At 46.6% G+C, this 27,697-nt stretch overlaps 2 protein-coding genes across 4 annotated transcripts in view; both read left to right on the top strand.

The window, feature by feature from the left end:
• The window catches only part of IFT88 (intraflagellar transport 88), a 61,447-nt gene extending 44,307 nt beyond the window's left edge, over window positions 1-17,140 (top strand). For all 3 annotated transcript variants that reach the window (XM_081549029.1, XM_081549030.1, XM_081549028.1), the window contains 8 exons: window positions 996-1,146; window positions 1,609-1,724; window positions 3,066-3,118; window positions 3,994-4,059; window positions 7,068-7,174; window positions 13,226-13,292; window positions 16,503-16,616; window positions 16,835-17,140. In XM_081549029.1, coding sequence (XP_081405155.1) covers window positions 996-1,146; window positions 1,609-1,724; window positions 3,066-3,118; window positions 3,994-4,059; window positions 7,068-7,174; window positions 13,226-13,292; window positions 16,503-16,616; window positions 16,835-16,956 — 796 coding nt within the window. In that variant the 3' untranslated portion in view covers window positions 16,957-17,140. The remainder of the gene's footprint in view (window positions 1-995; window positions 1,147-1,608; window positions 1,725-3,065; window positions 3,119-3,993; window positions 4,060-7,067; window positions 7,175-13,225; window positions 13,293-16,502; window positions 16,617-16,834) is intronic.
• Window positions 17,141-21,526: 4,386 nt separating this feature from the next.
• The window catches only part of IL17D (interleukin 17D), a 31,790-nt gene continuing 25,619 nt past the window's right edge, over window positions 21,527-27,697 (top strand). The window contains exons 1-2 of the mRNA XM_081549058.1: window positions 21,527-21,613; window positions 22,067-22,362. Of these exons, the coding sequence (XP_081405184.1) occupies window positions 21,599-21,613; window positions 22,067-22,362 (311 nt within the window). The 5' untranslated portion in view covers window positions 21,527-21,598. The remainder of the gene's footprint in view (window positions 21,614-22,066; window positions 22,363-27,697) is intronic.

The raw sequence follows: 27,697 nt of genomic DNA, 5'->3' as shown, positions 1-27,697 counted from the left end.
AATTAGACCCTTCAGGGAGCTCCGTAGTAGCCCAGTGGTTAGGACTGTGTGCTCTCACTGCCAGGCCCTAGGTTTGATTCCTGGCCAGGAAACTAAGATCCTGCAACCTGTGCATCATGCCAAAAAATCAGAAATAATAATGTTTTACATATTGCCTCCTGTTCTTCTGGTAGGGTAGATATAATTTTTTGGCTAAAAAATTTTAGTTGTAGAGCAGATAGTGTTTGTTATTTCTTCTAGCCTTTTTTGTTTTGTTGAGTTCTTTTCTTCTGAGATGTCAGTGTTATGACATGCTGGTGTCTGGTTCCTGATCAGTTTGGATCCAGACAAGCAATTGATGTGTTTGAGGCTATTTGAATACATTTCCTTATTTTTATGTTTTTCTTGTGGTGTCATGTTTGTCATCATTAAAAACAGAAGACTTATTTTTCAATGAAACTTGGGATTGAAATATTTTCATTAAGGTAGCTAATACAAAATAATTAGTAAGTAGTCCATAAGTATTGGTATAAATAAATTATTTTAATGTATGCAGAAGATTTACAAGGCACACAGCTACAAAAAGCTGTCTTGGGCTTTTACTGTAATTAGAGAAAAACTCATCGGAAAGTACACAGAAACCATTCTTTTAAGATGTTGCTCGTGTTAAGAGAGGGTAAATAATTGAACACAGCATTCACGTGTCTTTGTTAAGAACAAATTTTGGATAAGACGTTGAATAAAACAGCACACTGTTAATTCTTGTAGAAATGTAGTGATCTTAGTGGGTGGTAATGAAGCGGAAGGAAAAGCAAGGTGTACACAGGGACAGAAGTGCTGTTTCCAGTGAGATCCCGTTTTTCATCCTCATCTCTGAAGAAAACCTGGAGTAAACAGTGTTACATAGCACATTAGTATAGACTAAGAAACATTTTTATTGAAATGTTGGCTTTAGGTTTGCTTCTTGATCAATAAATTTAGAAAAATTATGTTATCCTTAATTGAAATTGTCTAAGATATGAGTTAATGGAAGATCCCAGTCAAGCTATGGAATGGTTGATGCAGCTGATCAGCGTTGTTCCCACTGACTCCAGAGCCCTGTCTAAACTGGGAGGGCTGTACGACAGCGAGGGGGATAAGTCCCAAGCGTTCCAGTACTACTACGAGGTGGGTATGCAGTCTCACCTACCTTCCATGAGTTGTTTTAAAAAAGACAGCAAGCCTTTTAAGTTTTAAAAATTAGAAATGCTTATTCGCTTTTAAATGAATAGTGATTTAAAATAAAGCATCTGTGGAATATAAAGTTGGTTTTTGATTGATTTTAATAAAAAATAAAAATAAAAAGTTCAAATTCATTTTTCTCCTAAAGGATGGTTTCATTCCTTTTGAGTCTATTACATATTTAATTTTACTCAGATTGTGTATCAGTACATCAAAAAGATGTTTATAGATAACTGAAAAATGTGTCAAGCGCATCTTAAGTTCTCCAAATCTTGTGTAGTTTCTAAGCTTGTACAGTGCTTCTGACAGCTGGTGTGTTTTAATTAAGACATGTCACACTGGATAAATTACTCTGGCCAGTGGGTAAATGCTGCAGACTGAACCGTTGTTGACTAGTTCACTCTCCAGTCATATAGGTATTTCCCGTCCAACATTGAGGTCATCGAGTGGCTCGGGGCCTATTACATTGACACCCAGTTTTGTGAAAAAGCCATTCAGTACTTTGAAAGAGCTTCTCTTATACAGTAAGTAACTGTTGTGATTTTGTGTTTAGTTAAATGCCTGAAATCTGATAGACGTGCTGTGCTCCTGAACAGTTGTAGTGAACATTCATGTGTCATTTCCATTTTCTGTGTTTTATTTGACTCAGTCTTTATTGTGATAAATATATTTCCAAGTTAAAAAAAACTTCTTTAAGGTACTTTGTGTATTTTTCACATCTCAGCAAACAACTATTATTTCTTTATCAATAGATAAAGAAAATGACTATCTCAGTCCAAGGGCAGAGTTTAATTTCTGAAAGAGCCCTAATAGAAATGTTTCACTTGTCTCAATTTATAATTGATAAACATTACACAGTTCAGTGTCATATCTTTTTGCCTTTTCGTACTGTTCGTGGGGTTCTTAAGGCAAGAACACTGAAGTGATTTGCCATTGCCTTCTCTATACATTATATATTAAGAATGAAACTTTTAAAGATGGCTTTAAGTTCATATCAGAATGTTCTATACATGTCTGATTCAAAAATAATTGGGTTATACCATGTTCTGCTTTGTATTTGGCCTAACTGAATTTTAACATTAAATGTGAAAGTGGGGAAAGTGGAGGTGGGGGACAAGGTGGGGAGGGAGTGGTTTATGAGGATAAAATAAATAAGACACAAAGCCATATTGTGCAGCACAGGGAATATAGCCTATATTTTAGAACAATTTTAAATGGAGCCATTTGAATCACTATGTTGTATACTTGAAACTAATACTGAAATCAACTATACCTCAATTTGGAAAAATAAAGTGAGGAGAGCATTAAATTATTCCCTAGTCTTTTATTTTGTCAAATTTTTTTTTAGAAATTTTTAATTGTAGTCTTTAGAAATCCTGGTCATGTTTATTTTAGAAAAAAATTCATTTATTTCTTTTTAAGGGGATGAAAAAAGGATGAGTAGAATTCTTTTTTACTTTCTCTTTAGTTGAAGTCTAATTGTTCAAATACAAGGTCAAAAATTGCCGTTAGGTACTAAATTTGCAAGCCTAAAGCTCAGTTTCCAAGCCTGAGGTACTAAACCAAAGAACTGGCAAAGGTTTAATGTAGAATGCTGAGAATTTTACCCAGATTGGTGAGCTTTATTCTTACAGCTAAATAAAGGTGTGAATTAGGTTGAAGGACTCTGAATCTAAATTTCCTGATATAAATACGGCAGATGATGGTGAAGGACATTGTATATATGCTGTTTTTAATAACAAAGATGATCTAATCATATGTCAAAAAGTAATCAGAAGATAGTACAGGTAAATGGCTTTATAAAGCTGTTTGACCACAGATTATTTTTGTTTCATCTAATTTCATCTAATTTATTTCTTTTATAGGCCTACACAAGTGAAATGGCAGCTGATGGTAGCTAGTTGTTTTAGAAGAAGTGGTAAATGCTCTTATTCATTTTAATACATGTTGCTTCTTTCTGTCGTTTAGGTCATTATGTATATACATGTGTTCTGATTTTGTGTATTAATATTAATTTTTGATAAGCACACATATTTGAGGCGTTATATGAAAGACACAGTGGTTACCACAATAAAGAAAAATGTTATGTTCCTGTTGGCGGTACAATCTTGCTGTGTACACACATTTTATTACATCAGTTGCCTGAACTCACAGAATGCCTGTCTGTGAAGTGTGCATGTGAGGTTCTCTGGTCTGAGCTCCGATGTGTAGGTCAGGGGAAGAGAAGCTGCCTCAGCTAACCCGGCAACCCGAGCTGGACGCTCCTGCTTCACCTCGGTCATTCCTGCCAGGCTCTGAGGCTTGCAGGGCCGCCCTCTTGTACACGGAGGCCTACACAAGGCCAAAGCTATTTCCTGAGATTTTTGCAAACATCTTTGATCCAAAATTCACTTTTTTTATTCTTTGCTGATATGTGAAGCTAAATTACTTTATTACAAAATAAAATGCCTTCTATAAACTTCTTAATGTTTCAAAATAAAAACTGCAGAACAAGTTATTTTTTATCTTTTCCAGGTGAATGACATTGCAATTAGTCTCTCAAATTATTTTAAGAAGCAGAACTAAGTTTCAGCCATCACTGGTTTACATCTCTTTTACCCCTTTTTCAAATTTATCTGTGCATTTTCTTCCAGAGGTTGTATTAAGAATGGTTACTTATGCTTGTGGCAAACATGAAAGTCATTCTTCTAAACCAATGAAGTGGTGCTAGCATATGGAATTTAAATTAGTCCTTTGCTGAATCCTGTGAATTTCTGTAATTGCTTGTATGTTTGTTTTCTCTTTTACTTATAGGTAACTACCAGAAAGCATTAGACACTTATAAAGATATTCACAGAAAATTTCCAGAAAATGTAGAATGTAAGTGGGACTACAGTTTGTAACTTGTGAGGGTATAGGTTCTCACATTTTATGTCTGAAGATGTAATAATTACCTTTGCTACAGTAGCTGCATATGTAGATACCAGCCTATAATTTGTGGTACATGTATTCAAATATGTGATTATAGGATCAGAAAAATTGACTAGGCAAGTAGCTGGTGGTGCTAGTGGTAAAGAACCTGCCTGCTAATGCAGCAGACGTTAAGAGACGCAGGTTCCGTCTCTGGGTTGGGAAGATCTCCTGCAGGAGGGTGTGGCAACCCACTCCAGTGTTCTTGCCTGAAGAATCCCATGAACAGAGGAGCCTGGTGGACTGCAGTCCATATTGTCACAAAGAGTTAGACTGAAGTGACTTAGCACACACGCGCACATTTTTATAGAATTTAATTGTTGGTGGATTTAAATATATCACTGGGAAATTTCCTGGCAGTCCAGTGGAAAGGATTCCACCCACTCACTGCCGAAAGCCCATGTTCAATCCCTGGTCAGGGAACTAAATTCCGCTAGTTCCGTAGCCTGGCCAAAAAAAGAATTTTTTTAAAAGTGAGGCTTCAGTTAAAAACAAATAAATATACCACTTAATTCTCTTCAGTAGCAAAGATATCTATATTTCAAAGCTTTATGAAATTTTAAGACTAGATTTTGGTTTATTATTGATTTTTTAAAGTTTATAAACGATGCCTATAGAAAAGGCATTTTAAACTATCCATTTAATGTATAACTTTTTTAGATTGAAAATATACCTTTAGAGTTTATGATAATAGAATGCTAATAATCTTGCTGATACTGACAGCAGATGAAGTTTTATTAGATTATTTTTAAGCCTTATGTTATATCTTATTTCCCTTTTATAAAGTTGGCTTTGTATAAAATATTTCTTTCAATCTTACTGCACAGTGGATTTGATGCAACTTGAAGTAACAATGCAAAGCGTTACAGTAACAACAAGATCAGGATCCAGAAGAGGACAAAATAACTGTATTCTGTGTGTGTACTCAGTTGCTCAGTTGTGTCTGACTCTCTGTGACCCTTTGGTCTGTAACCTCCCAGGTTCCTCTGTCCATGGGACTTTTCAGGGAACAATACTGTATTCTAGGTTGTATATTCTCACTAAATTGTATTTGGCCCTGAGTAGCCTTGGGGCTAAAGGAAAAAGAGAAAACACGGTGGTTTGTATGAGTGAAATCTTTACTATTTATGAGGAAAATAGGAAGTAGTTCTTTTGGAGGAAGCAGATCTGTTCAGCTCTTGCTGCATTCGTGTTGAGACGCAGAGGAGGGTGGGCAAGGTCACTGAGAGACGTCGATGCTCCTGCTAACATTCCTGCAGCAAGTAGAATACATGTGTGAAAAGACCATTCTGAATGTTGTCCTCCAGTGACTATGTACACAAAATGGCATGTTTCAGTAAAAACGGATCTTTTCTGGGCCAAGTTTTCAGTGGCACAGTCCAATCCAGGGGTTAGATATGCTGCATGTTCCTTCAGTAATATTTTTCTCAATTTGGCTTTTGCGAAAAGCAGCAAGCTCAGAATTACGGCCTTTGAAAGGAGCCTAGGAGCAAGGGGTTTTGTAATGCTGCTCAGATGTGGGTTCATTAGCTCACAGCAGTTTCCAAACACCAGTCAAAAAAACAGGATCCATGGGGATTACTTGTAAATCCTGTAAAAAAGCACAGATGGGTAGCCCAGCCCACAGAGAGTCTCCTTCAGGTTTGCAGTGGACCTGGATGTCCTATTTTTTCCTGTTTCTTTTTTTAACAACTTTTAATATAATTCTTAAGCTCGGCTACACTGGGAAACTGATGCTTTAGACATTAAATGGGAACAGTGATAGAATAATCATTATAGTAGTCCCAGCCCAGGTATTGAACCCAGGTCTCCTGCATTGCAGGCAGATTCTTTATCAGCTGAACCACAAGGGAAGCCCAAGAATACTGGAGTGGGCAGCCTATCCCTTCTCCAGCAGATCTTCCTTACCCAGGAATCGAACCCAGGTCTCCTGCATTGCAGGTGGATTCTTTACCAGCTAAGCTATCAGGGAAGCCCATTGTAGTAGTAGTAGTAGTAATAATAGTAATTTCATTTTGGAAATGGAAACCCAGCAGTCTGCTAGGCAGAGTTTCCCAGCCTCTGCACCACTGACATTGGGGATCAGATAATTCTGTTGTGGGGTCGTCCTGTGGATTCTGGAATATCTGACAGCATCCTTGGCCTCCACCCACAGAGTGCCAGCTGCATACCTTCTGTTGGGTGCTGCCAGGTGTCTCCTGGGGACGCATTTGGCACAGGGGGAGGACCACCACAGCAGTCAGCACCTCCTCACTGGATGGCAGAGAGAGTGCCTCCCAGCAAGGCCACGTTTCTTTCTTTAAAGAGAGTTTAGGATTCCTTGTAAAAGTCGAATGATTATCTATGCCACAGGGAATGTCCAGGACACTTGGGCCTGGGTGGTTTCAGGGCAGGTGTAATCGGCAGCCTACTTTGATGCTGGCACGGGAGAAACACTTGCACCCATGTGCAGCCTCACTTGGAGCAGAGTGCTTTTCTGATGAACCCAGAAAAGCCATCAGGTGACTGCAGCGCTGGTACATGGCACTGTTCCTGCCCTAAGGACGTGGCAGAAAACGAGACAGATGAAAATCCTGGCCTTGTGGAGCTTGGATTCTAGTGGGAAGGAAAAGACAATAAATATATAACATGTCAGGAGTCGTAAATGCATAAAGGAGAAACAGGTGAGGAGCTAAAGGCTCGAATTGTAGATGTCATGGTCTCCCCTGAAGGGCGGCGGGCCCAGTCGCTCTAACCCCTCCTTTAAGGAGGCCACTTCTCCAAAGGCCAGGAATGCAAACTGCAGAGATTTTTCAGGAGAAACAAACACTATTTGTGAGCATCATTCCGACTGTGTCCCCAAGGATTGTATTGATTTGTTGTTCTTTGAACACCATGTATAAATAAACACTTCTCCGAAAATGTTTTTCATAATTTAGGTCTACGTTTCTTGGTCCGTCTCTGCACAGACATTGGATTGAAAGAAGTTCAAGAATATGCAACAAAACTCAAGAGATTGGAAAAAATGAAAGAAATCAGAGAACAGGTATCTCACATGAATGAGCTGAAAACTGCTCTCTGTTGATTCTGAAAACGTCAGCCTTTTGTGCTCATCTGAGTGATGTCAGGGCTTCTGTCAATAAAACTAAGTTGAAATTTTTTTTCTGCTCTAGCATAAAAGGAGGGATAACTGAAACTGTAGTTTTAGCATAAATTTCTGTCAAAACCTTGTTTCTAATTGGAGTAAGTGCATTACATTCAATGTAGTCCTTAGTGGGTGGCTACTAATAGACTAACAATAGTAATTTTCCCGCTCCAAATAACTGCAGGTTAATTTATAGACCTGACTTCAGCTGGAGAGTCCATGCCTGTGGGAACCAAGATGCAGGGGCTCGTGTGTAGCAGTGGTGGTTTTTTGTTGGGCTGCTCTGTTGTATAGTAGGACATGGCACTGAGAATAGTGCTGGTGCCTGAGGGGTTGTGTGTGTTTGTGTTCCCTGCAGTATTTTTTACTTCTGAAAATGAGTACTCCCTCCTGTGTTTGAGACTGGACTATTTAAAAATTTAACGTTATTTTTGAGTATCTGTCTTTCATAGAAAGAAAATATATTCTTTAAGCTTAAACTTTTTCAAGAACTTAATTACTTTAGATAATTAGATCTAAGTTCCATATTTGCTTTCAAAATGTGGTTATCTTGTGTTTGCTTGGAGGATGTGATCTGTTTTATTCTTTTTTAAATCTGTCCATGGGATTCTCCAGGCAAGAACTCTGGAGTCAGTTGCCATTTCCTCCTCCAGGGGATCTTGGTGACCCAGGACTGAACCTCTGTCTCTTACCTCTGCTTCATTAGGAGGCGGCTTCCCTGATAGCTCAGTTGGTAAAGAATCCGCCTGCAATGCAGGAGACCCCGGTTCGATTCCTGGGTCAGGAAGATCCTCTGGAGAAGGGATAGGCTACCCGCTCCAGTTTCTTGGGTTTCCCTTGTGGCCCAGCTGATGAAGAATCTGCCTCCAATGTGGGAAACCTGGGTTCAATTCCTAGGTTGGGAAGATCCCCTGAAGAAAGGAAAGGCTACCCTTGTGTTGTTGCCATGGTAATCCTGCTCAGTACGAGAGGAACCGCAGGTTCAGACATTTGGTGTATGTGCTTGGCTGAGGAGCCAATGGGGCGAAGCTACCATCTGTGGGATTATGACTGAACGCCTCTAAGTCAGAATCCCGCCCAGGCGGAACGATGCGGCAGCGCCGCGGGAGCCTCGGTCGGCCTCGGATAGCCGGTCCCCCGCGCGTCGGGACCGGAGTCCGGTGCGGAGAGCCCTTCGTCCCGGGACACGGGGCGCGGCCGGAAAGGCGGCCGCCCCCTCGCCCGTCACGCACCGCACGTTCGTGGGGCACCTGACGCTAAACCATTCGTAGACGACCTGCTTCTGGGTCGGGGTTTCGTACGTAGCAGAGCAGCTCCCTCGCTGCGATCTATTGAAAGTCAGCCCTCGACACAAGGGTTTGTAAAAAAAAAGAGACAACAAAATTTAAAAAAATAAATAAATAAAAAGAAAAAAAAAAGAAAAGAGATAATAAAAAAAAAAAAAGAAAGGCTACCCTTTCCAGAATACCATGGACTGTATAGTCCACGGGGTCCCAAAGAGGTGGACATGACTGAGCGACTTTCACTTTCTTTACCGCTGCACCACCTGGGAAACCCCCATCAAGCTAAAAGAGCTTTAACGTGGTCTTGCAGAGCAGGGGCCCCACCCTATACCTATCCTGGCCCCAGAATTAGATCTCTGGAGTCCATGAGTCTGTGTTTTAAAAACAAGTTCTCCAGGTAATTTTTTAATACACGATGTTCAAGAAACACTGGTCTAGAGTTATGCTTCTGAAGGGTTACCTTCAAATGATCAAACACCAGCTTAGGATACAAAGTCTGGTTTAAAAGGAAAAGTAAACACAAATTAGGCCATGGACTTTAAAAACTGTTTTCAAATGAAGAAGGATTTGTGTATAGCTGGTGGTTCAGATGGTGAAGAATCCACCTGCAGTGTAGGAGACACGGGTTCAATTCCTGGGTTGAGAAAATCCCCTGGAGGAGGAAATAGCAACCCTACTTAAGTATTCTTGCCAGGGAAATCCCATGGACAGAGGAACCTGGAGGGCTACAGTCCATGGGGTCACAAAGAGTCAGACGTGACTTAGCGACTAAACCACCACCACAGAAGGAAAGGTAAATGGATTCAGGTTTATGTGGGTCAGGATAATGGATCTCACCAAGCCCCTAGCTCCTGTTTTAAGATATTAAAGCTGGAAATTCGTTTCTGCGGACTGAGTTTTCAGAGGAGTGTGTCCTCTTCTGGAACATTTATGGAGAAGATGACTGTCCTCCCTTTGTGCTCTGGGTCGAGTTCCAGGGCCTGGAGGGAGCCTGAGCCCTGTTCCTTGGGGGCAGCAACAAACAGCTGGGCAGGGTGGGACACTGCAGCCCCCAGCAGCGCTGGGTTTTCAGCATTTTGTGTTTCTCCTTCACTGAACATAAAAACATTAGTTGCAAGAAACTTGTGAAACTTTGTTGTACAACTGGAAAAGAGCAAAATGAGAAGAGCAGGAATTGAAGACTGAGTATTTTAAATACAAGAAGGAAGAGAGAAATGTTAGCCCAAACTAGAGAGGAGTAAAGAATAAAAGGGAATGACTAGGAGGCGAAAGAGGATGGGAGAGAGACGGTTTACACAATACAGGAAGTTTTCATTGCTCATCCAACAATGAAGTAAACTCATAATTTGTTCAATTTTAGAAATCGAGTATCTAAATTCTTATAATATTCAAAAAGAGAATTCCCCAAGAGGGAGGAGGTATATGCATATATACAGCTGATTTATGTTGTTGTACAATAGAAACTAATACAACATTATAAAGCAGTTATATTGTGACATTAATAAATAAAGAATTCCTGTTTTAATATTTGTCATTTCCATCCCCCCCCCCAGAGAAATCAAACAGTTTCAAGAAATTCTTTGTTTTGGCCAACTTAAAATACCATGGGACATTCAAAACTAATGTAAAATGTAGTTGGTACTTACCCCTAAACTTCCAATTATTTCCAAAAGCTATTTGAGCAGAAACCTTTTTGGCTATATTTCCTAAAAGGAAAAAGAGTCCATGTGAAGAACTCTTAAAGGCACAGCTTTAAATTGACTGTAAAGGAAAAGTGCCAAATTTTAGAAGTTCACATATGTAATAAAAGTGGCAAGAATGTTTTGCACATTTTATATGTTATTGCATTTACAAAGTTCAAGAAAGAAAACCAGAGGATAACCCATATAACATTTATGCTTGGTGCAAAGTGTGTGGTGATTTGGGCTGGACAGCACTCTCCAGGTGAGGCTCTGGTGCCTTTTGTTGAGGCTTGGGGGCTTTGTGGGCTTCCGTCACCCTGTGCTAGTCCTAGATTCACCTGTTCAGGAAACAGTCGAGTGGGGAAGGTGCTCTAGAAGCTGGTCACCTGGTGGGAGAAGAAAATGAATGCAGGTCGCTTCCACCCGGCCCACAGACACGCAGTGTGGTCCTCAGAGAGGGTGTGGCTGGACCTCAGGGCCTGACGCAGAGGCGGGAAGGTGTGAGCTGAGGTGTGAGCAGGAAGGTACAGCCATGTTCATGGGTTTTTTTAGAGCTGAAGCCACAAAAAAAGGTCTTCAGTTCTGTTTTCTATTGAATTTGAAGTCAGTCTTCTTAGGGATCCTTAACTTGTTAACATCCGTTCCTTGTTCTAAGACAAGGATCTAACTCTTAAGGAATAAAAGCCCAGTGGTGGACAGAACCCTGGGCTTTTGTCCTTCTCACCCCTGGTCAGCGTTCGGAAACTGTCCACAGTGAAGTCAGGTTTGTCCCAGTCTGTCACCGGCATTGCTAGAAAATGGCCACATACTCGGATGTCAGCAACATACAGTCACTGGGAGAGTTTGCAGCCCCACCCCCACCCCTGGGTCCTGTGGCCACTCTGGGGGGCAGGCGACAGTGTGGCCGGAGGGCACCACATGGTGGGTCCCTGTGGGGGAGCAGTGTTGTGTGTTCACGGCGGGGAGGGTGCTGTCTCCCAACACTCCTCTGTTTACATTCTTCTCTCATTTTTCCCCCAAAATGGGAATGGCATCTCTCTTTTTTTTTTCATATTATTGGAAAGACAGGTGTTATTCTAAAAATACAGGTAGATGACTTTTGTAAGTAGTATTCAAATTAAAATGTGTAAAGAAAAATCTGAAAATCATTAAACCATGACTTTGAGATCACTATTATTATCATTTTGGTATTCCCAAGCATTTTTATAAATATATGCAAACATATATTCAATACGCATTTTAAAATAGGAACTTTTTTTTTTACAAAAGTGAAATTTTTACAAAGTACTGCTTACACCCTGCATTTTCCCCCTACTTAGCAAAACAACCTGGGGAGCTTCCCATGTCCCTGAAGGCAGACCCCTGTCATTTTTTGTGGCTGTTCTGTCATGTAGCTGTTTCCTTCACGTGTTAGTCCTGTATCCATACCTCACTCCTCCAGATCAGTCCAGATTCCCGGGAACTTTATGAGGTGTCGAAACTCTGAGAAGATGGCAGCATCTCTCCTCTTGGCATCAGCACAGACCACCTGCTGAGAAAGAAATGAGACAGGCTTCTCAGTCACTGAAATGTGCCTGTGTCCCTCGGCCTGCGTCTGCACCCGCCCTGTTCGCTGTGGGGCTGGGCCCCTCAGTAAGCCATTACTGTTGTACCTACTCCATTACTCTTCTTCCAGAAGGTTCCCCCAGTCTGGACCTGTCCCTCCTGCCCCCCAGGTGTCCCTCTTCCTTCCCTGCTGGGAGGAAGATTATATGGACATTGTCTTTACGAGTTTAATTATTTTATCATTGTCTAAGTCTTTTAAATTTGCTGGTAATTATTTATCTATGGGCTTCTCAGGTGGCACTAGTGGTAAAGAATTAGCCTGCCAATGCAGGGGACACAGGAGATGCAGGTTGGATCCCTGAGTCGGGAAGATCCCCTGGAGGAGGAAACGGCAGCCCACTCCAGTATTCTTGCCTGGAGAATCCCATGGACAGGGGAGCTTGGTGAGCTATGGTCCATGGGATCGCAAGGGTTGGACATGACTGAACATCTAAGCACAGATGAAAACCAAGTTTCTACAATCTGAGTATAGATACAGATATTTTTATTTTGTTACATCATCTTTGGGTTTTCTTTTGTGGAGGCAAAGGGAGAGATGGGGTTCCCAGCGAGGTTTCTTTTTAATAGAAAATGACTTGAACATGTTTACCGATATTTGGAAGACTGGAGTTTTAGGAGAGTGTTTCATTGTACAGACTTGAGTCTTGGGTCATGGAAAAAAAGTGTTTTCTTCTTCCTAGCAGGCTACATTATCAATAACCCCATCCATGACCTGATAATTTATAAATAAATTGGAGAGTTGTCAGGTTTGAGGGTGTAAATAATGTGTCCTTTGAGTTATTTATGGAATTATGTTCATAGTATTAAAGCTCTAAATAAGATATCAACATTTGTTGAGAAAATTTAATTCAGTTGTAAATAGTTGTCCAACACTGTCAGTTTCTATTCACTGAGTGTTGTTTTCTCTCAATGAACCTTTATACATACAAGAAACTGACAGTGCTGGAGGCAGGTTCAGTATTAATTCAAAAATTCTAACTTGGGCAAAACACAGGATAACCATAAGATTCAGAAAGAAAGCTAAGAATGCCACAGTTTGGAGATAGTTCTTATGACTTATGGGTGCTTTATATCTAGGAAAGTAGACTGTTGGGCAGACCTTAGGTGTCCTGTGAGATTTAATAGTGCCTTTACTGTGGAAGGTGAATTTCAAAGCCCTGCTCTCCTTTTTCCCCTGAAACAGTTCTGGTCCAGTGTTGTCACATGGGGCTAAAGCAGAAATAGCCCACTCTCAAGTCCCCTTCTCCCTCCATCTCTGTAGCTGCTGTGTTTAAGACCTGAGCTTTCACATCTGGAAAGTGCTTGGTTTTTAAGTTACTTGCAAAAGCATGTACCTGCCCTGTCCAGTGTGTCCTTGTTAACATGTGGTCTTCTTGCTCTAGCGCATCAAGTCTGGCCGGGACAGCAGCGGGTGTCCCCGCGGCCGGAGAGATGGGAGCGCGGGCAGTGGTGAGTGTCCCTGACCCTGGAGAGGCTGGGATCGGCAGATCCTAGTGCACTGACTTCTGGAACCCCCTTGAAACAATCCAGAAACGTCCTGTTTGTTTTTTTCTATACAGCAAACCTCACTTACTTTCACTTTTAGTTACTTACCTCACTCACTGTAAGTTACTTTTCTAAGCATCAGCCTGCTGTATTATGAACAGGTGTTTGCAGGTGTTAGTTGTTAAATAACCAGCCCTGTTACTGCTGATTGATGAGTAAACAGTCATGTTGGGTAGGTCATCGCAGGCGTCCATACCAATGAGGTTTGCTGTGTCACAGTGTTCAGATGGATGTTGTAAGGAGGGGTCTCACAGGATGCTGACGGACCTCTGTGCCTCAGTGCAGAGGTGGTGCCAGCCTGGGCACTGGGCAGCATGCCTCTGGACCAGCCACGTAAACCCTGCTGCTTTGGGCTGCTCCTGAGTTCCTGCTCTGTGACTGCTTGTGACATCGTTACTTAATAAGATGATTTGTTACGTTTTCCTCTCCCTTTTCCCTGTCAACAGAATCCACGTTCTTTCTCTATTTCTTGGGGTAGTAGAAGTTATATTTAGGGGAAGTTGGATGGTTTTAAGGAAACTAATTAGAAAACCAAGTGCTAAATTGGGATCCAAGTTGTGTCCACACTTAGCCCCGCCATGCACACAGGACTGACTTCATCCTGTTGTCTGCTTGTGGTCCAGGGGGCACAACACAGGCAGGCCTGGCCCGCAGCTTAGGGAGGCCTTCCTTTCATTCCTTCATTACTGTTGGCTGCATGCTGGGTGCCAATGACATGAGACAGGGCCCTTGCCCTCAAGAAAGTCAGGATCGACTTGGAAGGACCCACAAGCCCTGATCTATTGTGGGCGCTGCCTGGCAGAGCGGGGCCGTGGCCTGGATGGCCTCTCCTTGAGGGCGGGGTTTTGCTCCCCAGGTGTGTGCAGCCACTGCAGGCAGCAGGGCACTTGGATGCCCCAAGGGGCAGCCCCACTGCTCCAGGGGAACCCCAGCTATGTAACACCCCTGGGGATCACCTCAGTATCAGGTGACATCTCATTACTTCAGTGAAATGGGAATGTTCACACCGAGGGTAAATAATGGCCCGGGATAGCTTCAGGTCAAGGCAGGTTTTATTCTTGACATGAAGCTGTGTTCCCCCCAGAAACCTGCTTTAGTGCCGTTTGGGATTGGGCTTGTAGATGAGGAACGTGGGCCTGCGTGCACCAACAGTTCTCAGCGGCCGGAAAGCTGTGGACCAGACTGTGCGTCCGTGAGAAGAGCCTAGGAAGGGCCCCAGCAGCCCTGTGCTCCCACTCCCCTGCTCTTAGGAGGCAGGCTCCCGGGCTGTGAGCACATTTGAATTGGGTGTCCGTTTAAGTAATAACCCTAGGGGAGCATCAGTTCTTTACTGAAGTTCAGGATCCTATGGTTCCCTCTAGAAATCCTCAGTTCAGAGTAAGCAACTGGTTCCTCCCAAACCCACCACCAAACCGCCTTCCCGGGTCATCGTGGGCTTGTGTGGTGTGTCTGAGGCCCCCAGAAGGCCTCACGTTTAAAGTCCACTTTGGAAGCTCCAGCCCCCCTAGCCAGGTGTCCTGAGAGCTGCTGGAGCTGAGCCAGAGCCCGGAGGACAGTGTCCAGCCCCAGAGAGTGTCCCCAGGCCCTGGGATGCTGCCTCAGGCCAAGGAGGGCTGAGGCTGTGCGGAGAGGGGCCTCCTGGGGCTTCCCCACCGCTGCTGCTGCTGCTATTTCTTAGCAAATTTTCCCTTCTCTCATCCAGTTCATGTCAGCCCAGCACAAACAGGCAGTCCTGGTGCACAAACAAACTTCTGGGAGCTGAAGCTGGGCTTCCCGATGGGCCAGGTGTCTGGGCCAGGCCCTGGGGCGGCACCCGGCTCTCTTGCTTCTCTCTCCCAACACTTGCCTTTTTGTTCCTGGTTTCCTGTCATCGCCGATGGCCCCACCTCCTCCCGGGGCTCCCACACTGTCCCGGAGCCTGCCTGTCAGCAGCCCCGCCTCCAGTTCTCTCAGGCCCGGGGCCAGGCTCTCCCTGGCTTTGGGGTCTGAGTCCACCGGGCTGTGGCACCACCTGGATTCCTCCCCACTTCACCTCCTGGGCCCCTCCCACAGCACGATGGGGCCCCCGTGGACATGGCCCACCGTCAGCAGCGTCCCCTCCCCACACTTGCTCACTGAGAAACAGCACAGCCTGCGTGTTAAAGGGTGCCCAGTCCTACCATGTCCACTTCTGCCCTGGGAGACCCAGTGATGCGTGTTCACGTCTCAGCGTGGACATCTCTGGTGCTTCTGTCTGGGTGAGAATCACAGTTCACAAAGGGGAAAGGGGTTTCTTCATGAGTCCAGTTGAGGCCAGACCTGAGCTGGTTTAAGTGTAGTGTGTTGCAATAAATGCCGTGCCTACAACTGGATTTTTAAAGTGTTGCCTAGGAGAGAGGACCATGGGGAACATAGAATTATTAGTTTGTACAAAATGGCTCTTTCTGAAGTGTTTGAGGGCCTTTGTAAATGGTTCTTTTTTTGTGCGTCAGACTGGTCTCATTGTAGCCTTATTTCTCAATAATTTGTTTTAGAAACCTCAGTGCCCTTCCTCACGAGGGGTCCTCAGGTTTTACTGTGTATCAGAGTCACTGGGAAGGCTGGTTAAAACAGACCCAACCCCAGCCTCTCTGAGCTGGCCAGTGACGGGCCTGGGACTTTGTGTTTCTGACTGGGTCCCAGCTGTGGTGGTTCCAGGGCCACACCCGGAAAACCACTGCTGTGTCTTAGGGGAACGACTTTGTGTAGGTGAGAGGTCACTGCTGTCACTTTTCCACCAGACCCATGGTCACGCAGTGAGAGTTTGTGGCCTCCTAGCCCACTGAGGCTGTGAGGCTGTGGTGGCTCCCAGGCTGCACACAGGTAATGGCCCAAACCGGGGGACCTTCGCCAGTGTCTCCAGCACCTGGTGGGATGTGAGCCATGTAAAGACTATTCAAGTGATGCTATGACTATAGTAGAGGTTCCCACCAAGGGATTTCTCAAAAATTTCAGAAGATGAGAATTATATCCTTTGGAAATTGGCTGTCAGATGAAACAACCAGCCTGTTTTTTGGCAGATAACTATACTGTAAGATTCATAATGCAGTGTGATGTTCCCCCGGCATGTTCAACACCTGTTGTTTCCGTTTCCAGACAGTGGCCAGAACTGTAGCTCTGGCAGCAAAGGCGAGCGACTGAGTGCCCAGCTCCGAGCACTGCCTGGCACAGACGAGCCTTATGAGAGCACCAGCAGCAACAAGGAGCCAGGTGAGTGCCCCTGGCCCGTGGGTCTGCCGGGTTGGCAGAGGGGCAGATGTGTCCTCCTGGGGGTCAGTAGGAGTTTCTGCAACACAGACAAAGCTTCTCTTGACTTGGGAGGCGTTCTTGCTCACTTTGGGTTGCTCACTGTTGACAACGAGTCTAACTGGTTCCACATTTGCTGTTTTTCCTGTTCCTCTAATGTCACCATCTGCTCTGAAACCCAGACGCCTCCTATGTGGATCCGCTTGGCCCTCAAATAGAAAGACCCAAAACCGCAGCCAAAAAGAGAATGGACGAGGATGATTTTGCTGATGAAGAGTTAGGAGATGATTTGCTTCCGGAATAGTATAATTTTAATGTGTTGTTTATTAAAGGAAAGAAGTCACCTTACAAGATTAAACTCATGTTGAACTTTGGATTAAATATCCAAACTTTAATTTTGCACACGGTCAAAACTTTTAATAAGTGTATTCTGTTCTATGAGTTATGGGTTTAGGTTTTGTTTTTAATGGAATAAAAACGTGTGAAAATAACACTTAGGCCAGCGACTGACTTACCCTTTTGAAAACATTGATCCACAGTAGGAAGTAAGTCTTCTTCCCTAGTGGCTCAGTGGTAGAGAATCTGCCTGCAAGGCAGGAGACTCAGGTCCGATCCCTGGATCAGGAAGATCCTCTGGAGACAGAACTGGCAACCCACTCCAGTATTCTTGCCTGGAGAATCCATGGATAGAAGAGGGGGTCACAAAGAAGTGGACACAACTGAGTGACTAAACAACAGTAACAATGAAATATGGACAAGAAGTAAATCTTGCAGCACTACCTGGCACCCACACCCACGTAAGTATCACTAATCACTGAGGTATGTGCTGCTTTTTTCTGTAATTTCTTAGACAGTGTTAGTAGTGAAAGCCCTGTATTGACTTAATGGTTTGTGGCTTGAAAAATACTGTGCTCGGATATACCCTTGATGAGTTGTTGTTCAAGCAAAGTTGCTTGGTGTTTGGGGACTGAGTCTGGAAGTTTTGCCTGTCAGGGGCTCCAGCACTAGTGAAGCAGTTGTGTCTTGAAGGCAGGAAGACGTAGTGACAGGAAATACCAGATCTTGAGCCTCTCAGTGTTTTCCGTAGTCGCCTCCTCCTGCAGCCTCATAGCACCAACTGCCCAAGCAATGGCAGCAAGGGGGCTTCCCCATCAGGACTCTGGGTGTGGGGTCAAGGCCAGGACTGTCTGCATCCTCAGCAGTGCACTTGACTGGTTGGCCGTGTCCTGTGTACTTGCATTGGTGGGCAGTCAGGAGAAGTGACACCTCATGAGAGAGGAGGGCCCATCCGTCTCATCTTATCTTGTTTCTGCCACGTGCACACTTCTGTTAGGTGCAGGAGAGAAACACCTAATTAGAACACATTCCCTGCTCCCTAAAAAGGTCATGACCCGATGGTGCAGGTGTTCAGCAGATACACGAGATGTCTGGTGTGTGCAAGATTCTGAGGACACGGTCATGACCAAGGGAGCAACACCCAGTCCTCAAAGAGCTTAAATTCTGGCCAGGGAGACAGATAGTGAATGTAGTTTTAGTGGGCTCTAGGGCAGTTGTTGTTCATTCTCTCAGTTGTGTCTTGACTCTGTGACCCCATGGACTGCAGCATGCCAGCCCTCCCTGTCCATCACCAACTCCTGGAGCTTACTCAAACTCATGTCCATTGAGTCGGTGATGCCATCCAACCATCTTATCCTCTGTCACCCCCTTCTCCTCCTGCCCTCAGTCTTTGTCAGCATCAGGGTCTTTTCCAATAAGTCAATTCTTCGCATCAGGTGGCCGAAATACTGGAATTTCAGCTTCAGCATCAGTCCTTCCAATGAATATTCAGGACTGATTTCCTTCAGGATTGACTGGTTGGATCTCCTTGCAGTCCAAGGGACTCTCTAGAGTCTTCTCCAACACCACAGTTGAAAAGCATCTGTTCTTCAGCGCTCAGCCTTCTTTATGGTCCTGTTCTCACATCCACACGTGACTACTGGGAACACCACAACTCTGATGAGGGCAGTTAGAAGATGAAATGAAGGCGCATTAGGAGAGTGTTGATGGTGGAGGAGATGATCTGGGAACCCTTCTGGGAGGGGTGTTTGTATCAGCACCAGGTGATGATTCCAGGGCAGCAGGAGCAGGTGCTAACCCACAAGCAGGGGGGTCTTGGGGTGTTGGGGGCAGAGAGCTAGAGTGTCTGGGACGTCAGTGTGGTGGGTGCAGTGTGCTCGGGGGCAGGCAAGGGGTGGCTATCCACCAGGGAGGCGGGAGTGGGTCTTTTTCTAGCAACAGCAGAGAGGAAGGTGAGTGATGTGACTTGATTTAACTTCTAGAAACAGTGACCCCACTGCTGTCAGGGGGATGGGGGAGGGGACCACTCGTAGAGACCTGGGTGAGAGGTCACTGGGCTGGCCTTGTTCTGGCAGTGAGAGCTGTTGGGATTGGTCCAATTCAGCCCATGTTTAGGAGGTGGAGCGTGCCCATGCAGGAGACTCGGGTTCAATCCCTGGGTCAGGAAGATCCTCTGGAGAAGGAACTAGCAACTCACTCCAGTGTTCTTGCCTGGAGAATCCATGGGCAGAGGAGGGGGTCGCAAAAATTGGACACAGCTGAGCGACTAAACACCACCACATACTTAATGAAATAAACATGTTAACAGTTCAGTCCAACCCTGACAAGTGAGATAGAGGCACACCCAGAGTCCTGATGAGAGAAGCCCAGAAGGGAGGCTGATGGCCACGGGCTGAGGAGCTGAGTGGCTGCTGGTGTTGCCTTTTATGGAGGTGGGCGTTCCAGGGGGAAGGCCTTTGGTCACCCCAGGCCAGGGCTGCTGCTCAAATTCCCTGGGGAGAACAGCAGAAAATCGTGGGTGTTAGGTCATGGGAGGGCTGGAAGCAGCACGACTAAGAAGTGTGTAGAGCCCGGGGCATGGAGGTGAAGGGGAGCAGAGATCCGAGGACGGACATGGAAGCTAGTCATCTTGGGAAAAGAGACCGTGAGCCGGGAAGTGTGATGCACAGGGGTGTGGGTGGAGGCCTCAGGTATGTGGCATAGACAGCTGTGTGTGGTCAGCAAGCTGTGTGAACTGAACAGAGCAGCTAAAAAGGATCAAGGGACTGGGGTAACTGTCGAACGGTGCGGGGAGGACACCAGGACTCATGGAGGGGAATCAGGGTCAGAGGTGAGAGAACTGCAGAAGGTGAGGGAAGAAAGTGCTAGTGCCTGAGGTGAGTCAGGCCACACTGGGAACTGGTATCCACAACAGTCACACCTGGAGGTGGGGGGTGGGGTGTGTGCAAGGGGTGGGGGGGCCGCCACACGCTCCAGGACCTGAGACCTGATGGGGAATGGCGGGTAGAGCCGGGGAAGCCACTTGGAGGCCAGTTTTGGATGACTCCTCAAGGTGTCCAAGGTGGGGAGTGACGAGCAGGGGTGGGACATCCAGGTGCTGACAGAGGAGATGGCAGAGGAAGAGGCGCTGACCTTCACAGGAGGGAAGGAGTTCTGGTCTGCCCTGGCCCAGGGAGGTGAGTGGAAACAGCCGTCCCCACAGCAGCTCTGGGTGCCTAGATGGGGGGCTGGGCTTTTGAGAACTTCCTTCCCTTTTTCTCACTTGTCTTAGGGTGGGATTTGAACTGTTAACATGTTTATTTCATAAGTATGTTCACTTCATAAATATGTTCTGATGTGAGGGTAGTGACTACTGGATTTTGCACCTGTTAGAAGAGAATTTCTCAACTTTGTTTAGTATCGAAAAGACGAATTGTATGTTCTATCAAATGGGCAAGCATGTTCAGTATTTATGATCTTTCACAAAATGAAAACTGTTGGAAAGTAAATATTTTCGTTTCCAAGTAACAAGGGAGGAGAGAGAAGTTGCCGAGTTATCAGACAGTGGAAGGTATTTCGTTGAATAATGCAGAAGGAACAGTCTGGTCTGTACTGCCTTACCTTTCAAAGTATTCCCACACCTTTACCAAATTGGGGGGGAAAAAAAACACAAACAGTATGTTTGTGCATTGATATGTTTATTCCCATTTACCAGAAAGGAAACCAAGAACACAATTTATCTACTAGTCAAAAAAAAAAGTAACCTCAAAACGAACGTTTACTCACCAAGCTGTTAATTGCTTAAATTGGCAATTTCTGTGGGCTTTTTAGCAGTAAATAGGGCGATTCCTCTTCAGCTATAGGGTATTCAAGGCATACAAAAGTGTTGTTTTTCTACACAGCATAACTGAAATGTGTTTTCACCAATGATTTACAAGGCAAATACCAAAGCTAGAAACCGTTCAAGAAACCATAAATCGTGTATTTTCTGTACCTTCGGAAACCTTTCAGGTCTTATCATTCTTTTGTTTTTATTGGCGAAGTATGACTGCTGTGAAATGAACGTATTCATCAAGCCGCCACCTAAAAGCATTAAGGTAGATTTATAGAAGGAGCGAGCACGTTTGCTTGTTCTTGAAATAGAATCCCTCCAGGTAAGTAAATTGTCTTTATTTACAAAGTATTGGTCTTATTTCACACCACTGCTCGCGCTTAGAATCCCAGCTTCAGGAGCAGGCGTCCAGACACCGGCGCGCCCAAAGGTGCTGGTTTCCAGCCGCAAAAGGGCAGCCTGGGTCGGGTGTTTGGTGCTCGGTTTTCTGAGCTGCTGGGGGGCGGGGGTGGGTGCAGAGAAGGGCCGTTTCCTGGGCGTTTGGGGGAAGGACAAACAGCCGCTCCCCCACCCGGTTCGGAACACTCAGTCTCCAGTCCCTCAGGAAGGCGTGGTGAGACAGGCTGCCTCCAGGCCCGCGCGCTCCTCTCCAGGTGCCCGTGGTCCCGGGGCTCTTCCCGCGCGGCCGGACCCGCTGACTTCCCTTCCAGCCGAGGCGCCTCCTTCCGCTCGCGCCGCGCCGCGCGGCTCCGCTCGGACGTGTCCGCGCCGCCGCAACCACCGGAGCCACTTCGCGGCGATGCTGGGGCCGCCGGTGAGTGCGCGGCGCGAGCGCCCGGCTCAGTCCCGGGCCCGGGCGGCTCGTGGGGTCCGCGCGCCTCGGACACGCGGGGGCCGCCGAGGGGCCCGGGCGCCGTCACAGGCACTCGCAGCCCGCGGCGCAGCAGCCCGGCCGGCACACGCACACGCGCACCGCACACCCACGCCCCGCGCAGACCCCGGCTCGGGGCGGCGGCGGCGGGGGGCGCGTGGGCCGGCGCGGGGCAGGGCCGCGGGGTCCCCGAGGGCGGCGCACGGGCGGGGAGGGCGCGCGGGGCCCGGCGTGGTCCGCACCCATCCTCCGGGCGGGGGCGCGGGCCCAGGGGTGGGGCGCGGGACGGGGCCCCAGAGGTGGAGGGCGCGGGGCGGGGACCCGGGGCGGGGGCCGCGGGAGGCCGGGGGTGCGGGCCCCTCTTGCGCGCGGCGCTGAGCGCGGCCTGTCCCGCAGGTCTGGGCGTTGGTGGCCGGTGTCCTGCTGGCGCTGGCGCCGGGCCGGGCCGGGGGCGCCCCGAAGGCGGGCCGGCGGCCAGCACGGGCGCGGGGCTGCGCGGACCGGCCCGAGGAGCTCCTGGAGCAGCTGTATGGGCGACTGGCGGCCGGCGTGCTCGGCGCCTTCCACCACACGCTGCAGCTGGGCCCGCGCGAGCAGGCGCGCAACGCCAGCTGCCCGGCCGGGGGCAGGCCCGCCGACCGCCGCTTCCGGCCGCCCACCAACCTGCGCAGCGTGTCGCCCTGGGCCTACAGGTGAGCGGGGCGCCGGGAGGGCGGGGGGCGCCAGGGGCCCGGACCCGGAGTAGGCCTTCCCTCAGAGGCCCTGCACCTTCCTCCGAGAGGAGCGCGTCCTCCGGGGAACTCGTTGTTCTGCCAGACGCCCCAGGGTTTCTTGAGCACCTGCTCTTTGCCAGGTACGTGGTTAAGTGGAGCCACGGGGGACCTAGCCGGATGGGCTTTTGTTACAGAGCTTTGCACCGGCGGCCCGTGCGGGTCTTGCAGATGTTTTCCGGGTGCCTGTGCCCGTCCAGGGACAGCTGGGCATTGGATCTCAGTAGAGCATCTTCCGAGTCTTCTAGTCGGTGGCCAATGGGAGGGGCGGTGGGGGTCACCAGAGAGTAACCCAGGTGGGAGGAGAGTGGAGCTGAGCGTGTGGTGGTTGGCGGGTGAGGATGCGCTCGGCGCCGGGCACTTTGGAGGTTGGGAATCTTTCCGTGGTTTCTCAAGAGGTCGGTCATCTCGGAGGAAAGGAGCAGCATGCAGATAGGGCCAGTGTGGCTGGAGTGTCCTCAGCACACGTGTGACTGTCCCCTTCTTTCCCCGCCATCCCCGTGTCAAGGCGCTCATAGTCAGACTGCAGAAGGCAGGAGCCTTCACTCCGAAGCCTCGAGAAAAGGAAGGGGTGACCCGGAGGAAGGAGAGTGAGGGACCCAGGCCTGTGTGTATGTGTGTTTGTGCGGGTGTGCATGTGTGTGGTGGGAGCCGCAGGCCTGGGTTTGACTAACAGGGTTGCAAAGTTGACATTTATCCTTGAGGGTGTTTTTCAATCAAGGAAGCTGTCCTCGAGCAGGGTAAACTGGAAGAGAACACGGACACTCGAACTGGGGCGTAGAGGAGGTGAGGGCAGAACCAATTTGAACAGCGTTGCTTCAGGAAGTGAAACTGACCGAGTTGAGTGGAGGATAGTTATTATGGGAGGAAGGGGCTCACAACAGACGTCCACGCCGGGGTTTGTGTGCAGGGAACCCGTAAAGAACCCCAGGCTGCTTCCCTGGTCTCTGCCCCACCTTCCCGCCTCCCTTTGCTCCCCCTTTCTGCTCGGTCTGATGCTCTCAGGACTCATCCTGGCTTTGGTCTCTGCCTTCCCTCCTCCTCCCACCACGGCCAGGGCCCCAGAGGGTGGGTTCTTGTCCAGCCCCTCTTCCTGTAGCCTCCTGTACACCCTTGGTATGCCACGTGTCATCGTGGACAACACACTCCTCTCTGCAGGCGGGTAGCTGCTTCCCAGGCCAGCTGAGGCCCAGGGACCACGGGACCATGAGGGGCGTGTTTGCCACACATCTGGCTTGCGTCGGTGTCTTCTAGCAACAACATGAGAAACAGCTTGTTTGCGAGGAGATGAGTTTTCAGAGCTGGGCCTGCTGGTTCTCATTCCTGAGACTGGGGGGTGGGGGCATGAGGGTGTGTGTGTGGAGACCGCGCCCCTGTCTCCCCAGGGGAGTCCCCGGCGCGGAGGGGAGAGATGATTGTTGAGAACAGCAGCCAGGGTCCCGGGTGATGCCAAGGAGCAGGAGTTACACCTGCGTGGTTTTCACGCGTCTCGAGGCTGGTGAGAGTGCGTCTCGTGAGCATGTGGAGGCCAGCCCCACCCTCTGAAGGAGGTTGGCTTCTGGGTGGGGCCTGGGCTGCGGGTGGCTGGCTGCTGGGAGACCCCTCTCCGCCCCGCCCTCGGATCGCCTCCCAACCTCCTGAGTTCCTGCGAAGATCAGAAAAAGTCGTGCACGTGGCAGCCAGGAACCTATTCTAAGCTGTGGGTGACAGGGTTGGCTTCTTAGGTGTTCTTGACCGGCAGGTCTTGAGCAGAATAGTGGCCTTACCGGTGTAGAGTCAGCTCAGACTTAGAGTGGTGTTTAAGACTAGAACAAAGGGAACTGGATGAGGAAGCCACTACTCGCCAGACCAGAAAGGCACAGAAAGGACCACTTTAGGTGAATAAGGTAGGCTTTGAAATAGAAACTTGGACTGTAAGGTAGCTTTCAGTGTCTTTAGGGGAGAGACAGGTCATTTGATAAATAATATTGGGACTGGGTAACCAGCTTGGAAAAGATGCAATTGGATCGCACCCCTGTATGAAAATGAGTTCCAGATGACTCAAAGACTTAAGTGTGAAGAACAAAACCACAAAAACACATAAAGAACGGTCAGTTATATTCATACTCTTGAGTGGAAAAGGCCTGTTTAGTAGTTTCCAGACCCCCAATGGGCTTCCCTGGTTGCTGCTGCTGCTGCTGCTAAGTCACTTCAGTCGTGTCCGACTCTGTGCGACCCCATAGACGGCAGCCCACCAGGCTCCGCCGTCCCTGGGATTCTCCAGGCAAGAATACTGGAGTGGGTTGCCATTTCCTTCTCCAGTGCATGAAAGGGAAAAGTGAAAGTGAAGTCGCTCAGTCGCGTCTGACTCTTAGCGACCCCATGGACTGTAGCCTACCAGGCTCCTCCGTCCATGGGATTTTCCAGGCAGGAGTACTGGAGTGGAGTGCCATTGCCTTCTCTCTGGTTGCTAGGTGATGGTGAATCTGCCAGCCAGTACTGGAGACCTGGGTTCCATCCCTGGGTCTGCAAGATCCCCTGAAGGAGGGAATGGCAACCTTGTCCAGTATTCTTGGCTGGAGAATCCCATGGACAGAGGAGCCTGTTGGGCTATATAGTCCACGGAGTGGCAAAGAGTTGGACACGACTGAGCAACAAAGGACATACACAAGAGACCCCCAAAGTCACAAAAGAGGAGATCTGTACATTTAATTGCATAATTATATGCTATTTCTTCTTGGCAAAATTGAAAAAAAATACAAGGGCAAACTGGAAGAAAATATGGTGCAAAATCCATGTGACAAAGAGCTTGTTATATAAAGAGTGCTTACCAACCAAGAAAAAAGATGTGATGAAAGGATGACAGAGGCCATGGACTGTCCTGGACAGACCTTGCCTTCAGGTGTAGTGTTGTCCCGAGAGACCTTTCCTGGTGAGGCATTCATCAGGCGGGGCTGGAGGTGTGTAAGGGGAAAGGGTCTCCCAACACAGTGTCGGTGTGACTGGTCCAGCTTCCATGGAAGAGAGTTGGGGAGTAACTATGACAGTTTCAAATCCCTACCCTGTCCTTCCTTGATTTCCTCTCCCCATTGGCAGCCAGCCACTAGTGTGCTCTCTGTGTCTGTTTCTGTTTTGTTTTATTGCTTCTTTTCTGTTTTTTTAAGATGCCACATACAAAAGGGTAACAGTGTTTGTCTTTTTCTGAATAATACCCTCCAGATCTGTCCACAGTTCTGCAAGTGGCAAAATTTCATTCTTTTTCTGTGGCTAATATTCCCTTATATATATTTACCATGTCTTCTTTATCCATTTGCTTGTTGATGGACACCTGGATTGCTTGCATATCTTGGCTATTTTAAACAACGTTGCTATGAATTTTGGGGTACATATATCTTTTTTCATTTTTTTTCTGGATTTATATCCAGGAGTGGAATTGCTGGATCATATGGTATAACAGTTCTAGTTTTTAAAAAATTATTTATTTATTTTATTTTTGGCTGTGCTGGTCCTCCATTGCTGTGCAGGCTTTTTTCTGTAGTTGTAGCGAACAGGGGCTACTCGCTAGTTTCAGTTTGCACTGAAACACAGGTTTCTCATTGTGGTGACTCCTCTTGTTGCAGAGCACAGGCTCTAGGGCACGTGGGCTTAGTGATTGTGGCCCCCCCAGGCTCTAGAACATAGGTTCAGTAGCTGTAGTGCATGGGGTCAGTGGTTCTGAGGCATGTGGGACCTTCCTGGACCAGGGATCAAACTGGTGTCTCCTGTTTGACACCAGTTTACCATCATTGTTTACCAATGAGCCGACAGTGAAGCCCTATTTTTGTTTTTTTGAGGAACACGCACAATTTTCCATAGAGGATGCACCAATTTACACTCCCACCTGCAGTGCACAAGGGTTCCTTTCTCTCCACATCCTCACCAGCATTTGATTTTTTTGATCTTTTTGATGATAGCCATTCTGACAGGTTTGAGGTGATAGCTCTTTGTGGTTTTGATTTGCATTTCCCTAATTAGCAGTGTTGAGCATCTTTTCATGTGCTTGTTGGTCATCTACATATCTTCTTTGGAAAAATATGTATTCAAGTCTTCTGCCCTTTTTTAATTGTTTTTTTTTTTTAATATTGAGTTGTATGAGCTGTTTGTATATTTTTGATAGTAACTCTTTATTGGTTTTAACAGTTGCAAATATCTTCTCCCATTCAGTAGACTGACTTTTCACTTTGTCATTAGTTTTCTTTGCTGTGCAAAAGCTTGTAAATATATTTATTTTTGCTTTCATTTCCTTTGTCTTAAGAAAAGAATTGAAAAAATGTCACTATGATTTATGTCAGTGTTCTGCCTGATCTTTTGTTGTGAATGTATAGAAATGCAATGGATTTCTCTATATTAATTTTGTTGTCTACAAATTTACTGAATTCATTTATGAGCTGTAACAGTTTTCTGGTGGCATCTTTAGGATTTTCTATGTATAGTATCATGTCATCTGCCTACAGTGACAGTTTTACTGCCTTTCCAATTTGGATCCCTTTTATTTCTTTTTCTTCTGATTGCTGTGGCTAGGACTTCCAATAGTATGTTGAATAAAAGTAGTGAGAGTGGGCATTCTTGTTTTCTTTCTTTCTATCTTGAATTTTATTTTTCCACACATTTTAGAAAATCAACTCTCTGTTTTAGAGGTGAGGGTTCTGTTTTTTTCATTTTATTTTTTAATTGAAGTATAGTTAATTTACAATGTAGTGCTCCAGGTGTACCATAAAATGATTCAGTTATATGTGTGTGGTGCGTGTGTGTGTACACACACATATATCCTCCCACTTTCCCCTGGGTAACCATAAGTTTGTTTTCTACATCTGTGACTCTATTTCTGTTTTGTAAATAAGTTCATTTTACATTTTTTTAGATTTCCCCATATACGGGGTATCATATATTTGTCTCTCTCTGTCTTACTTCACTCAGTATGATAATCTCTAGGTTCATCCATGTTGCTGCAAATAGCTTTATTTCATTCTCTTTTATGGTTGAGTAATATTCCATTGTATATATGTACCACATTTTTACCCCTTCATCTGTTGATGGACATTTAGGTTGCTTTCATGTTTTAGCTATTGTAAATAGTGCTGCAGTGAACATTGGGGTGCATGTATTATTTCAAATTATGTTTTTTTTACAGGATATATGCCCAGGAGTGGGATTGCAGGATCAGATATTAGCTCTATTTCCTGCATACTGTTCTCCATAGTGGCTGCACCAGTTTGCATTCCCTCCAATAGTGTAGGAG

The sequence above is a fragment of the Giraffa tippelskirchi genome, chromosome 12 (genome assembly GCF_054371585.1).
Source record: "Giraffa tippelskirchi isolate mGirTip1 chromosome 12, T2T-mGirTip1v1.2.pri, whole genome shotgun sequence".
NCBI lineage: Eukaryota > Metazoa > Chordata > Mammalia > Artiodactyla > Giraffidae > Giraffa > Giraffa tippelskirchi.
This window is presented reverse-complemented; position numbering and strand designations above follow the sequence as displayed.